The 15,747-nt window shown below is 43.1% G+C and overlaps 1 protein-coding gene across 4 annotated transcripts in view; it reads right to left on the bottom strand.

The window, feature by feature from the left end:
• The window catches only part of LOC307233977 (focal adhesion kinase 1-like), a 79,698-nt gene that overhangs the window by 18,455 nt on the left and 45,496 nt on the right, over positions 1-15,747 (bottom strand). For 3 of the 4 annotated variants that reach the window (XM_080005490.1, XM_080005491.1, XM_080005493.1), the window contains exons 18-25: positions 15,253-15,337; positions 14,839-14,939; positions 14,483-14,598; positions 13,866-13,966; positions 13,391-13,480; positions 12,035-12,239; positions 5,367-5,478; positions 4,025-4,060 (exon numbers count right to left, since the gene is read on the bottom strand). In XM_080005490.1, coding sequence (XP_079861616.1) covers positions 4,025-4,060; positions 5,367-5,478; positions 12,035-12,239; positions 13,391-13,480; positions 13,866-13,966; positions 14,483-14,598; positions 14,839-14,939; positions 15,253-15,337 — 846 coding nt within the window. The remainder of the gene's footprint in view (positions 1-4,024; positions 4,061-5,366; positions 5,479-12,034; positions 12,240-13,390; positions 13,481-13,865; positions 13,967-14,482; positions 14,599-14,838; positions 14,940-15,252; positions 15,338-15,747) is intronic. The other variant, XM_080005492.1, reaches the window with a different exon arrangement.

Below are 15,747 nucleotides of genomic sequence, written 5' to 3'. Positions count from 1 at the left end.
CCAAAAACGGAGCCGTGAAATTTTTGTAGCACGACCAAACCATGAGAGAAATCCCTTTCATCAAGAAGACAAGCTGACATAGGAATATTTTCTCAGTCAAACCCAAGGCCCCGGCTACTACTCATACATGTTTCTGGGGGAGGGAGGAAATGCATAAGTCACACACCGTCAATGATGTAATGCAAGTTTAATTAAAATTAAGACCATTTTACCATTCAAGCCAATTTTAATAATAAAAAAACAAACAACATTGTCTTGGGTTTTGGTGAAGCCAGTTGCCTTTAAGAACTTAGGAAAGCAAAAAAAAGTGGCTCCCTAGAAAACCAATTTCTCATTTGAATTTCCAGTGCCATCTATTGGACACAATCTGCACCGTGATTTGGGAATTTCAGTCCTTTAGGGCAGTCCACAAAAAGCAATTAAGTTTGTTATATTTACTTTGCATAATTATCCACAAGGGATGATGGCAAAGCTCCATCAGGAATTCTAGGAATCTAGCCAAGTGTAATTAAGATTTGCCTTTTTTTTTTTTTTTTTGTTCTACTTCTTCTACACGTCCCCCTGAGGGCACACAGCTCATGCACTCCCACACAGATATGTCTGCCACGAGAGGCAACCAGGCGTCAGCCAGGATTGATGGCCAATTTTTTTTCCTTCTCTGTTAGCAGACCAAAACAAAAGCTCAGTTTTCACATATTTCTAATGACTGCATGTTTCTTGAGAGGTAAAGTTAGAGTGGGTTTTGGCATGTGCTTCAGCTACAGATGGTGAGAACTGTGGGGAACATTCAGGCCTCACTGTAGGCCACCTGCTCAAACAACCTAGTAGTATTAACTTATCCAGCATACAGCAGCTGGGTCAAGCGGACAGAAAGCCTCCCTCCGAGTACTAACAGTCTCCAGTGGACGTTTCCACAGCTCGCTATTTATAGTAAGCACCTAAGCCTTGGAAGCCTTTATTCCTATAATACATACAGTCCAAATAAGTTGATGGAAGGCGACACGGAACATGATAGTAATGCGAGTTATTGCCGTTTTTCTGCTCGAATGGATATTTTTCCAAGTTAGCAGAGGAAGGGTTTTAAAAAAAAAAAAAAAAAAAAAAAAAAGTATATTTCTGCAACTCATAGTTGCAGAAACATTAACACAGCTATTTTTTGGTTCCACCTGGTGTAAAGAAGTTTAAACACTTTTCACTATGCTCTAATTTAATGTGACATACAAAAAAGCAAATTTTTTCAATCACTGTTTTGGGATTGGCTTTTTTTTTTTTTTTTTTTCCCTCCGTCGCATCCCAACCCCCAAAAATTCCATGCGTGTTAGAAACTTCAGACCGTAAGCCCAGTGGAATTAGGATATGTGGCAGGCATTCACGTCAGGCTCAGAACGCATGGGCAGCAAAGATGCACATATGTGTGTTTTTGTGGAAAACACAGACAAAAACAATATCCTGTGTACGACTATGCATATACAAGCTATATATCTACAAAAAAAGTTTCAGTAACATTATATAAAGTCTCCAGCAATGCAATGTCTATATCGCTAAACTAATATTAAAGCCAACCAAAGAAAGCCAAAATGTGTATCTAGTACACCTGTTTATCTAATACACCTGTATCATTGTTTATGGATCGATGGTGTATGCTGCCTCTGAAATTAATAAGTTATTTCCAACAAAAACAAAGGTACTGAGTTGTTTTTGAGTAACATACATAATGACAGCTCAACGCCAAATGCCACTGGAGGTTTGTCACTGCCACCGAGCAGTGGTCAACTAGAGCGAAAATGGCCGTAAGGTAACCTCCCCAAACCTTGCCCATGTCAACTCCTTTTCTAGATATAAGAGCTTGGTTTCGTAGGAGCTAAGTCAAAGATGAGTGTGATTGTTGGCCACCTGCCTTGGGTAATCTGGAGGCGGACAGGTATGGAGGGGAGCGAGAGAGCAGTTAGGACAGAAGGGTGTGGGTGCCAGTTGGGGGAAAGCTGGGTGCAATAGTTGTTTTCGAGCGGGGTTAGGGTTTGGGGCTGGCGGCAGGGGATGGAACTGAGCTGGGGAAAAGTGTCAGGAAAGGATGGATTGGATCTGTGCTGTGAGGTCGGTTGGGTTCGGGGTTGGCCGTAGCAAAGCGAGTCGTGTCTAGACTGGTAACAGAGAGAAGGGAGCAGCTGGGCACAATAGGAGACCGTTGCGGCCTGTGTGTGAGACAAATCCGGGTGGGAGTGAGGATGGAGGCTTGGTTTCGGAGGGTGGGTATCACCGTTGGGGCGCGACTTGGGGAAGGTTGGAAGCTTGGAGTGGCGCTCAGTGTGAGCTATGAGAGACAACTCGCCCGGAGCGTGGAGTGTGAAATTGGACTCGTGGAGATCACTGTTGAGCTCGGGGCTGTGATGTCGCGGAGAGGCGTTTCCATACGGGGGTGAGTGAGGGTAATGGGGTTGCGGAGGAGGAAAGCGATGGGCAAGAGGATGAGAGGGAGACGGGGAGAAGGAGGAGGGAGCTGCGGGATGAGGGTGTCCAAGGCAGAGGGAGAGCTGCGAGGCAGAGCGCTGGTTTGGCTGACGGTGATGATGGAGATGAGGGTGGCGATGATGGTGAGGATGAGAAGGGGGAGGAGGAGGAGCAGACAGACAGTCCAGACCGAAGCTTGGTTGTAGGGAGGGGTGACGGTTTGGCTGCAGGCAGACAGATTGGAGGCACATATATATGCAGAGGACGAGAACACATGGATAGCGGGAGACAGGAGATAGAATCGATCATTGGAGAAGCAGAAAGACAGACAGTGTAGTGAGACAGAGCTGAGCCAAAACAAGTGGCAGAATCAACATTCAGTTGCATTTACAGCCAAAGAACGAATTGGGGAGGGGTCTAGAACGTTGTAATAACAACTCCAGATACCACCCATAGCTTTGGCTCTAATTAACATCCACAGTTAGGCAATGAAAAAATGCATCTCCAAAAACTTCATAAGCTATCATTAGTGTTTTCTGATTTTGTTTCTTCCTGCTCAATGCGCTTTGCATTGCAACCCGATGCCCTTATCCACAGGGATTCAACGTCGATAAGTGGAGCTATTACAGTAAGTGTCGCGGCTTACCAATCCTGGTAAACATGCTCATTTGGAATCGGTGCTCCATATCAAACCCTGTTCGTAAAAAGGCCCTAATCTCATAGTCGCCCAGCTGGCAAGTTCTATGGCTCTTTGTGTTCAACCCCCAGAGGCAGTGATGTAATGCCGCATTCACGTGGAACACGGTGGACGGGAACGGCATACCGGCACTTTCTGAACGGCACGGGGGGGAGCGAGGGGCAAAACGAAACAAGCGTGACCATATTTTGCTAGGGTGATGTACAAAGACTGCAATAAAACAAATGATATTATTTTGTGTGTGTTTTTATATACACAGTACAAGAATTTTAGTAATGCATGTAGCTATAAAACGCAACTTACTATCAATATTTTATTGTGAACTTAAATGAATGATGAATTCCCTCCAAAAAGTGTTGTTATTCATAGTTGGTTAACTTTACACAAGCCGGCTATAAAGCATCATATTCGTCTGAGCAGATTTGAAGACGGATTATTTCGCATTATGGATACACGACTTCCAGTTTGCCGTCTCCCGTCTACCGTGTTCTCTGTGAATGCAGCATTGATGGCAGAGGTGTGTTGGTTTGTGAGCAGGGCTGAGGTAGTCGGCAGCTGGGGAAACAAGCCGTTGGGTGGGCGGGGGTAGGTGGACATTGAGGGTTTGGGTTAGGGTGGACTATATAATGAAATTAACTATTAAAAATAATGAATTAATTATGCATGAAGAAGACAGAGTGCTTTAGATATAGCTCTAAACTGCCATTAAGACCTATTATGAAGATGTAAGTAAATGTGTAAGTAGCAACTGGTTGGCAAACCAATTATGCTTCGTGCTTCAAAGATGTTTACCCCAATACAGGATTGCCTTTGAAAAAATAAAGAGAAAATAAAGAGGTACATGTGAAAAACCAAACCACGAAATGAGGGCTAACGCACCAACGCAAACTCAGCAAAATTCCGCCAGCTAGAATCCTGCAACCAAGGAAAAGTTAATCGGCTAAAGACGGGAGGTCATCAGGTTGTCAGCAGCACAGAAGACAAGAGATTTGGGATAAAAAAAAGTCACAGTGCATATCCTAAAGACCGACAGGTGAAGAAATTGGGGATTATCTCTTTGTGTCTGCACCTGTCACTCATGCACCGACCGAGACAGAGAGGGAGAGAGACACTAGGAATGGGACGAGAGAACAAGGGTTAACTTAGCAATTTTGTGTCCGTGGAACTTTGCATCTGTTTTGATAGTAGACACACAATTTACATCCATTTTATATAAGAAAGGATGCGTCAAAAAGGAAAACATAAAATAAATGCCTCCATTTGTCACTTGAGTGCCTGGAACAACATCTCACCCATCTCAATCTTTATTATTTATTTTTTATATTTATTTTTCTTTGCATCAATGCTCCTCAGTATCCACACGGTTTTGAAATAAAGACTAGCTGACTTGACTATATGCATAATCTTTAGAAGTAGTACTATTACTAGTACTATGCACTAGGCTTGGGCGATCGTGCAAAATTCCGATCACTGGGGGGCAGCAATCGACAACATACGATTTTGGGTGGGGTTCCCGCCTGCATAGACCGTAATGTAATGTGGCAAATGCGGTCTTCCCACCCCAGAAGTGGAGGATTTATGAGTTACAGGTAAAGTATTTACACAAAAACCTCAATTTTTGACTTAAATAAGTCCCATAGCAATGGAAAGCAACAGGGAGAGCGAGGGGCTGTGCTGCTCTGTTTGCCCAGAGCGTCCATGTCCCTTTTCTTTTTTTTTTTTTGAGCACCTGCCCCTAAAAGCCCCACTCTGTACGGGACCAAAGATGGGAAGTGAGACCTGATCACCAGTGGTTACTGGACAGCTCATAGCGGAGAGGGGCAAACCCTCTGCCCTCTCTCTCCCTCTTTCCCACTCTCTCACTCTCTCTCTCTCCGCTCCAATTTCAGAACACGGTAAACTGCACTTACACCGTTTCAATTCTCAAATTTTTCCTGGGGGATAAAAAAAACAACCAAAAAAAAAAAAGGGGTCTTCAATGTCAATCGCGATCGTTTGAATCGTAAATCGGCCCAAGCCCAAGCCCATGCACAAATTCTCTTTAGAAGAATGACTGTGGTCTTGTTTTTAAAAAGTACATATAAATCAGAATACATTTGTATCTTGAATGACAATACTTACTCACAATACTATAAATAAATGGCATAATCGTCAGGTTCAAATTGTTAAATTCATTGTTAATTTCTCTCAAACACACAAACCAAACATCAGAGTCTCTTACTTTGGGCGGGGCTTCGTCCGGACCTCCGGAGTCCCAGGAAACGGTCACCTGCCTCCTCATCTCCATCCTGCTCCTCTCCTTCTGCTGGGCCTTCTCTTCTTCTAGGATAGTGCTGAAAACAAAGCATAGGTACACAGGGGTTTTATTCCGATCTGCTGGGTCCTCTTTGGCCGTACCACCAGGCAGATTACCTAACACTGGAGCTACTCCCAGGAGGGAAGGCTGGGTGCGTCTCTACCCCACCTTTCAAGTGTACACGTGCACGCTCACATACACAGGCGGAAATACAAAATGCTCGAAGCACAACAGCCTTTGAACTTCCCATGTTGGAGAGACACTCGGAAGAACGGAAACATCCAAAGTCAAAGGCAAAACCGACACCGTGGACCAGAACAGACACGGCAATGTCCATTGGAATCTAGGTCCGGCACAAACCAAACAGCTCCAGTTTCCCTGCACACTTTTCAGTTGTTGGTTTCGTTTTCAGCCAGCAATAACGGCATTAGCAACAGCCCATGGACAAAGTGAATTGTCTTCGCTGGGGCAGAAATATTTAGAGCGTAACCGAATCTGAGCCAAATTCAGAACACGGCCTAAAGAGATGCAGAATATCCACACACCAACGACCCATACTGACCTGTTAGTTGGAAAAATGTGTCGCGAGCATTTGCCCGACCTTGGAGGATCAGTTTTAGAAGACTTTGAACTGAAAGTCTGAAATATGAATCCACGATGAACCCCAGAAGTCCAACACACACACACACACACACACACACACTTTCTCCTATCGTTCCTCCCTTCTCCCACCACAGGAAGTGCTATTTCTGGCAATGACTTTACCGTCCTGTGCTGTCCTGCTGTGTGTGTGTGTGTGTGTCCGTCCATCCACCTGTCCAAGTCATTTTCCTGCCAGCTCCTGTCTGTCCTCTCAACAATGAAAGCGCTGGACGGATGTGCATGCGCACGCACACGCACACGCACACACACACACACACACACACACACGCACACACACACACACACACACACAGCTGTGCCAGCAACATCAGCTGCTTCTAAACAGTGCTGTTAATTTCAGGAGAGCAAACAGACCCTTGTTGATGTCGGACATCTGGATTTGTTACACTCTCACTTAACACACTCACTTAAATTCAAATCATATAGATATAGTTTTACATTGTCACTCAAGTTGTTGAACTGATTCTTAACATTGTTTGACATTTAAATTCACTGTTTGTTCTAGTTCAGCTTCAGTGTTTCAGACGATGTTCAGTGTGTCCCCCCCCCCCCCCCCAATTAGTTTAAGATTTTGTTGTCTGATGTCTGTAATTGGGGGGAAAAAAAAATCACTTTAATTTATTTGAGTTTTGTTTCAGATTTTATACACATACACTTTTCCCCCCTGCATCAAATATGACTTTTCAGTTTAAATGCTTTCACATAAGTTCCACCAACACGGTTTCTCTCCCTCCCTCCCCCACAGCATCACGGCACCTGGAATAACAAGGCCCGCTCGCTTTTATTTAGTCAGGGCAAAATGATTTAACAACCTGTGACGCCCGGCCCGACTCCCATACGGGGATAAATTCACACTCTGGAAGTGACGGGAACAACGCTGGCTATGTCATATGGTCACTTTTGCAGTGAGCACTGAGCCCCGGCTGGTGCTTTGCTCAAGGGCACGTCTACTTAGTTAAGATTACTCAGTCAATCCATCATTTTTTATCTAGTGGCGTAGAGCAGAGATTCTCAACCTCAACCTATACTGCAGTTACAGAAATAACAGTGAAACCAAGATCAAAACAGTCATTATTGCACATTCTCTAACGGTACTAATGTCTTGTAAATTAAACAACGGCGTTAAGTTTCACTATAATCATTTCCCTGGAATCTCTTAAAGGACTCCAAGGGGGTCCACGGACCCCACATTGAGCACCACTAGCATACAGTAGGGTCTCTTAACTTTACACACGTTTACATTAACATCTCAGGCTCTGGCTCGGTATCATTTCCGGCACAGAGAACTTGACTTTGAATTTCTATCTGTATATATGAAATACTGACTTTACGACCATATACAAAACTGTCTCTGTCAAGCTACTAAATATCTTTATATGACACATTGACTTTTACTGTTTTACTTTTACTCACATTGACTTTTACAGTACTGTATACTGTATATATGCTTAGTTTTTGTGTGCCAGCATTTAAATGAGGGATCGAACAGCACAGATAGCTTTGATACAGAATGAATTAATTTTATTTGACACCATCACCGTTTTTTAAATTTTAACGCCCACATCAACTAGTACAGTGTGGCAGTAAAGCTGCTACAGACGGAAGACGGAAGGCCAAGCCCAAAACTAAGCTCCTGTCCCGTCCAAAGAGATGCAAAGAACCTGGGGGGCGGGCGCAGGAAAGAAGACCAAGAGGAAGAAACGCTCCAAAGACAGAACAATTTCACTTTTGCTCGGAAAAAACCTAATGGTGCAACTAATCCAAGACAAAAAATCCACACCTCCAAAATCCCATTGCAACAGGAAGTCAAATCTAGCCAGAGAACTCACAAATGCTTCAGGTTGTCCTGAAGTGGTCATTCTCAAGAAGAGGATAAGCGAGAAAACACCACCACGTACTGAGTCCAAAGCAGCGACAGAAAGAATGTCCCGCTAAAGCAAGGACGAAACTCACCGAGGACGTATCAGACACTTTGGAGACCGCAGATCGTCAAAGAAGTCCCCCTCCTCAAAAAAAAGACAAAAACAAAAAAAAACCTAAGACCACGTTAATAAAACATCTCAACTAACGGGAAAAGATAGTCCGAGCAATGTGAGCCTCACCATCTAGAGTACAGTAGATTTCACCTCACCTCGATTTCAAGTCTCTCTCTCTCTCTCTCTCTCTCTCTCTCTCTCTCTCTCTCTCTCTCTCTCTCTCTCTCTCTCTCTCTCTCTCTCTCTCTCTCTCTCTCTCTCTCTCTCTCTCTCTCTCTCTCTCTCTCTCTCTCTCTCTCTCTCTCTCTCTCTCTCTCCTGGCAGCTGCCCACTGTGTAAACACACACAAAGACACCCACATAGAGACACACACACACATGCTGGTCTGCCGTCTAGGAAAACTGCAGCAGGAGCTGAGCACTGCATATTTGGCAGGCGTACCCCATAATTGATATTATGATATAAAAGCCGACCAGACCACATGTAAACCAATTTGTGTGTCCTCATATTCAAACAGTCATTCCTGCATTAATAGAGCACAGTAAACACTCAGCGGGGTCTCTAGGCCACGGCGGGGAGGTGGGGGTCGCTCAGCTTTATAAACATAATGTCAAGGTATTGTAGTAAAAAAGTGAAGAGTGTTAACTCGTACGGGAACTTCTGAGTTGGAGTTACAGTTTTTCCACCTCTTCCATTGGTAAAATGTGACACTGAGTAATGGAAGCCTCTTGTTAAATTCCTTTTTTGACTCTCAGCAGCAGTTTGACTTAAGAGTAGAACTTTCTGCTACAGTAGTACCGTCGTACGTGATGATAGCAATGCGTAAACGGCACCGCTTTCTGTGCGGCTGCAGCATTCCGTTCCCAATGGTGTCATTTGGGCCGGTTGAGGACAAAAAGAAAAGAAAGCAGAAAAGAAGTGTGAGGAAAAGAAGAAGGGAGAAAAGAAAAAAAAAAGAAAAGAAGAAAAAAAGGGAGAGATCAGCAGGAGGAGTAAGGGGTGGAATTAAAGGTGTGAGTCATGCTGGTTTTAAGCAAACTCATAAAAACCACCGGAGCTAAATATGCAAACCATTTTCCTGCGTGTGTGTGTGTGCGTGTGCGTGCGTGTGTGTGTGTGTGCGTGTGTGTGTGTGTGTGTGTGTGTGTGTTGGTTGAAGGAAGGGGAAATAATGATGGCATCTTGCAGCGCCGCTGATATTGCAATGTTACTGAAATACAATCCAGAACGGCAACGTGTGCATACTTTCCGCATGGTGTGCGTCTACAACTGTGCTTTCTGAAAATTCCACCCTCCCTCTGAGAGACGTTGGAGAACCCTGAAGCGAAGTTAGCTACCGAAAAGATAACTGTCAAAGTAAAATGGAAGAATATTTATGGAATTTGATGTAATAGCCTCTATGATAATCATAACTACTACAAGCGAGGGAGAGATTTCCATGGATGTTTCATGTTGAGATACTGGAGGTCAAGGTGCACCATGTGTTCACATATACTTAACACACACACTCAAAACTCGTATTTCAAACTAGTATTTCAAAGCAAAAAAAAACAAAAAAAACTCTCCATCCAATGAATTATCAGCACCACATACCAATCGATGGATCGCATCACTATTGCGACCAAATCCAGTAAAACCCCATGCTACAGCAAAACATGTTCACCGGTATTAGATATACAGGGTTCATTCTGGCTTAACAAAATTAAATTCAACTTCAGGCAAAACCAATACACACAATGTGATCTTTATTAATTAAAATCTCATTTATAATATTATTCTCATTGACTATTACTTATACTATCTCTATTATATACACCACTCAGCCACAAGATTAAAACCACCACTTAACACCACTTCTATTGTGTAGCTCACCCTCGTGCCGCCAAAACAAGCTCTGACCCAACGAGTCATGGACTCCACAAGACCCCTGAAGGTGTCCTGTGGTATCTGGCACCAAGACGTTATCAGCAGATCCTTTAAGTCCTGTAAGTTGCGAGGTGGGGCCCCCATTGATCAGGCTTGTTGTTCCAGCACATCCCACAGAAGCTGGATCGGATCGGACCCTACATCCACATGATGTAGAAGAAACTGTGATTCATCAGACCAGGCCACCTTCTTCCATTGCTCCATGGTCCAGTTCTGATGCTCACGTGTCCATTGTAGGCGCTTTCGGTGGCGGACAGGGGTCAGCATGAGCACTCTGACCAGTCTGTGCTACTCAGCCCCATACACAGCAAGCTGTGATGCACTGAGTGTCTTGACACCTTTCTATCATAGCAGCATTAACTTTTTCAGCAATTTGTGCTACATAAGCTCTTCTGTGAGCTAGTACCAGACGGGCTAGCCTTTGCTTCCCACGCGCATCAATGAGCCTTGGGCGTCCATGACCCTGTCGCCAGTTCACCAGTTGTCCTTCCTTGGACCACTTTTGGTAGGTACTAACCACTGCATACCTGGAACAACCCACAATACCTTCCATTTTGGAGATGCTCTGACCCAGTTGTCTAGCCATCACATTTGGCCCTCGACAAAGTCGCTCAGATCCTTAAGCTTGACCATTTTTCCTGCTTCCAACACATCAACTTCAATAACTGACTGTTCACAAGCTGCCTAATATATCCCACCCCTTCACAGGTGCTACTATATATATACTGTATATATATATATACACAGACACACACACACACACACATATATATATATATACACACACATATATATATATATATATATATATATATATATATATATATATATATATATATATATATATATATATATATATATATATACATATACACACACACACACACACATACATATATATATATATGTATATATATATACACACATATACAGTACACACACACACACACATATATATACACACACACATACATACATACATATACTGAATTTATCTCATTGGCATCTACTATTATAAGTCTTTATTTCCAACCATGGTAAACCGTCGTAAATGTGATTCTTCAACGTTATTATTATGTTACGATTCTTTTTCAAGGACTTTTCAAGCACTTCAGCACAAAAGGGGCTATTTTCAAGGTATTGCAGTACTTAAAATTTCTGAGGAAGAAATTCAACGCACCTCAAGGACTTGGTGAGAACCCTGGATAGAGGAACATTACCACTATCCCTCACACTAGGATAATCACAGTGATGGTCAATAAAACCTTCAATAACTCAAAGTAACGTCAGTCTGAATCCTAAACTTTGTCTTTCTTAGCACAATACTGTAGGTCTTTGCAGGCCTTCAAATAAAATTTGGGAAATCCAGTCAGAACCATCCAGTGCCAAAGCTCCACTTTAGCTGGTCCCAACTTGTCCAAGCCTTTCTGTATCCCGGTAGCAGAGTGAATTTCCCCAAAACCTTGACTTCCTGTACATGAACTAAGTCATTATGTGAGTGATGCATGGCTTTACTAGGAAATAGGCTTCTACATGGTGCTAACTTGTCTGATGGTCTAACTGTGACCATCTGACCAAACTGTGAGGGAGGCTCGGGCAAACGTCCATGACATTGCTGCCCGAATCATCCAAGTAAGCAGGATTTTCATATACTTACTAGAATTATATAATAAGTTTGAGTCCAAACTATCTTTCAGTTCTGGGTAATACACAAAACTACTGGGCCTGTCCAAATAAGAGAAAAAGCGGGATTCCCCCACCGACCTCCAAAATGCATTTTCAGATTTGAATCAGTCTCAGAAAAAGACAAAACAAAGAAAAAAAAACAGAGACGTCATCCTTTTCACACAAACTGGAGGTGTGTCAGTGAGAACTCCACTCTAGATACAATAGTCTCTTTCTGCTCCACAGATGACTGTGCAGCCAGAGACAAAACTATGGCAACCACAGTTTTGACTCAGATGGTATCACACACAGCACACACACACACACACACACACGCACGCACGCACGCACGCCGGGGAGTACCTGAGTTGTGTCTTGAGCTCTGTGAAGCGTGGCCTCTTGCTGGGATCGTACGACCAGCACTTGGTCATCAGGCTGTAAAGCGTGGGCGGGCACTGTGGTGGCATGGCCAGCCGCTCGCCGTTTTCGATTCGGCCAATCACATCATTGTTCTTGACGCCCTGGAAAGGCTTGATGCCGAACATGAGGATCTCCCACATGCACACGCCTGAGGAGAGAGGAGCGGGGATGAGTCAGCCACTAGGGGGTGCTGACGTCACAGCGAATGCTAAAATGGTCAAAGTTCCTGTGGTGCGAAAACGCTTGTGAAACGCTGCACGAGTTACAGTTTTCAGAGTTTCCCTTAAACGCACGGAAGGCTCGGGTGGTCGGTCTACGCGGGTTGTCTGGGAACGCTACGCAGTCCACAAGGCGCAAGTGGCTGGATGTGAATGACTTTTGAGGAGCGAAGCTTGGCTTATAACTTTGGATGATTATGTCACAAAGCACCCGCCCCTTTTCTCCTGAAACAAATCAAATTGTGCCAACGTTCCTGAAACTACTCAAATCGTGCCAACGTTCTTCTATTTCCAGTGAAATTACAACATTTTTTCGCTTATTTTCTGCTCCAAATGCAATGTCCAGTCGATATTGATCAAACTCGAACGACAAGACGTCTGAAACGTCCCGGTTCTAACAAGATCTCAACCATGTCTCTGAGGCTGTCGTGTTCCAGATACTTTCAGCCTGAAAAACCAGCCACCAGGATTAAAAATAAAAAATCTGAGCAATTCCAATAACATAAAAGCCCTGTGGGCTGGACCCTAATAATAACAATAATAATAATAATAACCTTTATTTGTACAGTATAGCAATTTTCATATACACCTTTCCAACTCAAAGTGCTTTACATCAATAGAAGGCCATCAAATAGTAATTAAAAAGCAAACAAGCAAAATGCAATAAATCAAATGAGTAAATATTATACTCAGATTTAGTAAGACCTTGAATAATCCTGATCATTCCTAAGCAAATGATTTTCAGTCTTCATTTCTCCTGAATTATTGGTCTTCAATTATTCATAAAAAAAAATACTCAACAATAGGCAATTCTCAAAAATCCTCCGTTATTGTGCCATCAAGCATCTAAACGCTGCCTCTCTGCTAAATGGAAAATTACACTTAGCCTGCATTGAATGGAAGATGGATAAGTCATAAACTCATAGATGATTTAATTGCTCCAAAATAAAATTGGGGAAAGACTGTTATTGATCAAGCAAGAAACGCATCCATCAGTCCACGCACGCGCGCACGCACACGCACGCACGCACGCACACACACGCACACACACACACACACACAGACACACACACACACTTACCAAACATCCACACGTCGCTGGCTGATGTAAATCTCCTGAAGTTGATTGACTCCGGGGCCATCCACTTAATAGGCAGTTTACCTTTGGAGGCTGAGGGACAAGACGTTTGATGAAGTTAAACACACCATGGTAACAGCACCAGGCCTAAAGTGCGGAGCTGGAGGAAACATGTCAAACAATAATTTATCACACAAGCTGACACTAATTTTGAAGGCATGTCATTCTGTTCTGCAGGTGCGGGATTTCATGTCTTTTTAATGGATTTCACCTCTTTATATTGGGTCAGAATGTGCAGGTTATACCAGTGAGGTTAATGTTGACAACCTTATTTAATCATCAAATCATCATGTTGGATCGTTCCCAGCAATCGGTGGATAATACAAATGTGAAAATGATAATATTACAAAGTATTAAAACAAAATATATTACAAAGTATTTACTGTGCATCTTCTGTGCAGTCACTATGTGTCGTTACCTTTGTAGTAAGAACTGTCTTCCATGTATCTTGACAGACCAAAGTCCCCGAGCTTCACACAGTCGACCGTTGACACCAGAACGTTCCGTGCTGCGATATCCCTGGAGCAAACAGAAGAAGAGATTATTGCGTTTAAAATTAAGCGATGTAGAGAATGTAGAGATATTTACTAAATATAATATACAGTATAGTGTACAGTGTGTATAGTCTAACGTCAAACTGATTTGTTATAATTGCATTATTTTGATTGTGTTGGCAAAGTCACATATTGGACAATGCCTGTTTTTGGGGAAAAAAATAAAAAATAAATTTAAAAAATAAAAGCCCTGAGGCATCTGGGACAAAGAAGTCGAGCTCTTGGCACAGACGGATGTCGAGACAGAGGAAGCGCTGAAACTGGAATCAACACTGGACTATCTTTTACAAGATGGAGCGCTCCTGTCGGACACTGACTTGGCATCCGTGCCTTGTTTAGTCATTTTATGAAAGACTTGTGCTCCCCCTAGTGTTCAAAAAACGACACATTGTAAATTTAACATAATTTTCTCAATATCCCCACAGCACTGAAAGTCTGGACTGTGTGTGTGTGTGTGTGTGTGTGTGTGTGTGTAGTATACCTGTGAACAAAGCGCTTGCTCTCAAGATAGGCCAGAGCGGTGCTGAGCTGGTAGGAGTACAGGATGAGAGAGGCCAGGTCCAGACTGTACTTTCTGACTTGCAGGAACGACCGCAACTGCCAGGGACAGAGAGAACGGAAGAGAAAGAGGGGGAGATGCAATGTGAGAAAGAGACAGGGACAAAGAAGGTAGAAAGAAAGTGTACCTTCATAAATTCACAGTAGAGGTAAAGATCTTGATTCCCGACACCAACGCAATATGACTGTTTACTTTTTGCCTACATCTACATTTCAAAATGAAGAATAAAGTAATTGTCACAGCCAGTCACTGCTGGAGGTAAATACTGTGTGTGCTACCTCCCCCAGTGTGCAGAGCTCCATGATGATCCACACAGGATTATCCGTGATGACACCCATCAGCTTCACGATGTGCGGGTGGTCGAACTGACGCATGGTCACTGCGAGGACGGAGGTACAGAGCAGGAACCAGACGAATCAAAAATCTACTTTTTACTTAGATATCAGTTTAAGTTGTAGTTTTTTTTTGTTGCATCTCAAATCATGCGACAAATATTAAGGCATTTAAACTGATTGTTGACTACTGAACCCACTACTGAATTGCAATCTACATTTTAGATCCTAGGTGATAAAAGATTATATTTAATGTTATAAAATGCGATTACCAATGGAAATGAGCTGTGAGAATACTGTGGAAAAAACATAACCTAAGAGATAGTTAGTAGTCCGGCTACGGAAGTCAGCAGAACTCACGTGCTTCCTGGAGGAACTTCTCTCTGACGCTGTCGGACGTGGAGTTCTTACATGTCTTCACGGCCACAGACAGTGCCGGGTTCTCCTGTACAGACAGACAGACAGACAGACAGACAGACAGACAGACAGACAGACACAAAACAATATTACATTTATTTCTGAATGAAGCCATGATGTCCAAAAAATAATCAGATGTGCTCTGGCTCCGCCCACAAATATCAAGGATGTAGCGCCTGGTAACTTTGCTGGATGGACTCAGATACCCTAGCATTCATTTGGATGACAAAAAAATCATCAAACGTCAAAATTGTATGAATTTTGAGAGGAAAACGAGAGGAAAAAAATATATTAAAAAAGAGGTTTTCTCATCAAGCATGCTGCGATTAAACAAGTCATATATATTTACAGTCTGCTGATCCTGGTTAAACCAAATTGCAATCCTTCCTTCTGTGTGTGCGGTGGCGTCACTAGGGCTGGTTTCACCCGGTGCGGTAA

This window comes from Zeus faber (assembly GCF_960531495.2).
Source record: "Zeus faber genome assembly, chromosome: 8".
In the NCBI taxonomy this organism is placed as follows: domain Eukaryota; kingdom Metazoa; phylum Chordata; class Actinopteri; order Zeiformes; family Zeidae; genus Zeus; species Zeus faber.
The sequence above is the reverse complement of the archived record's forward strand: the minus strand, read 5'-3'. Positions and strand labels throughout refer to the sequence as shown.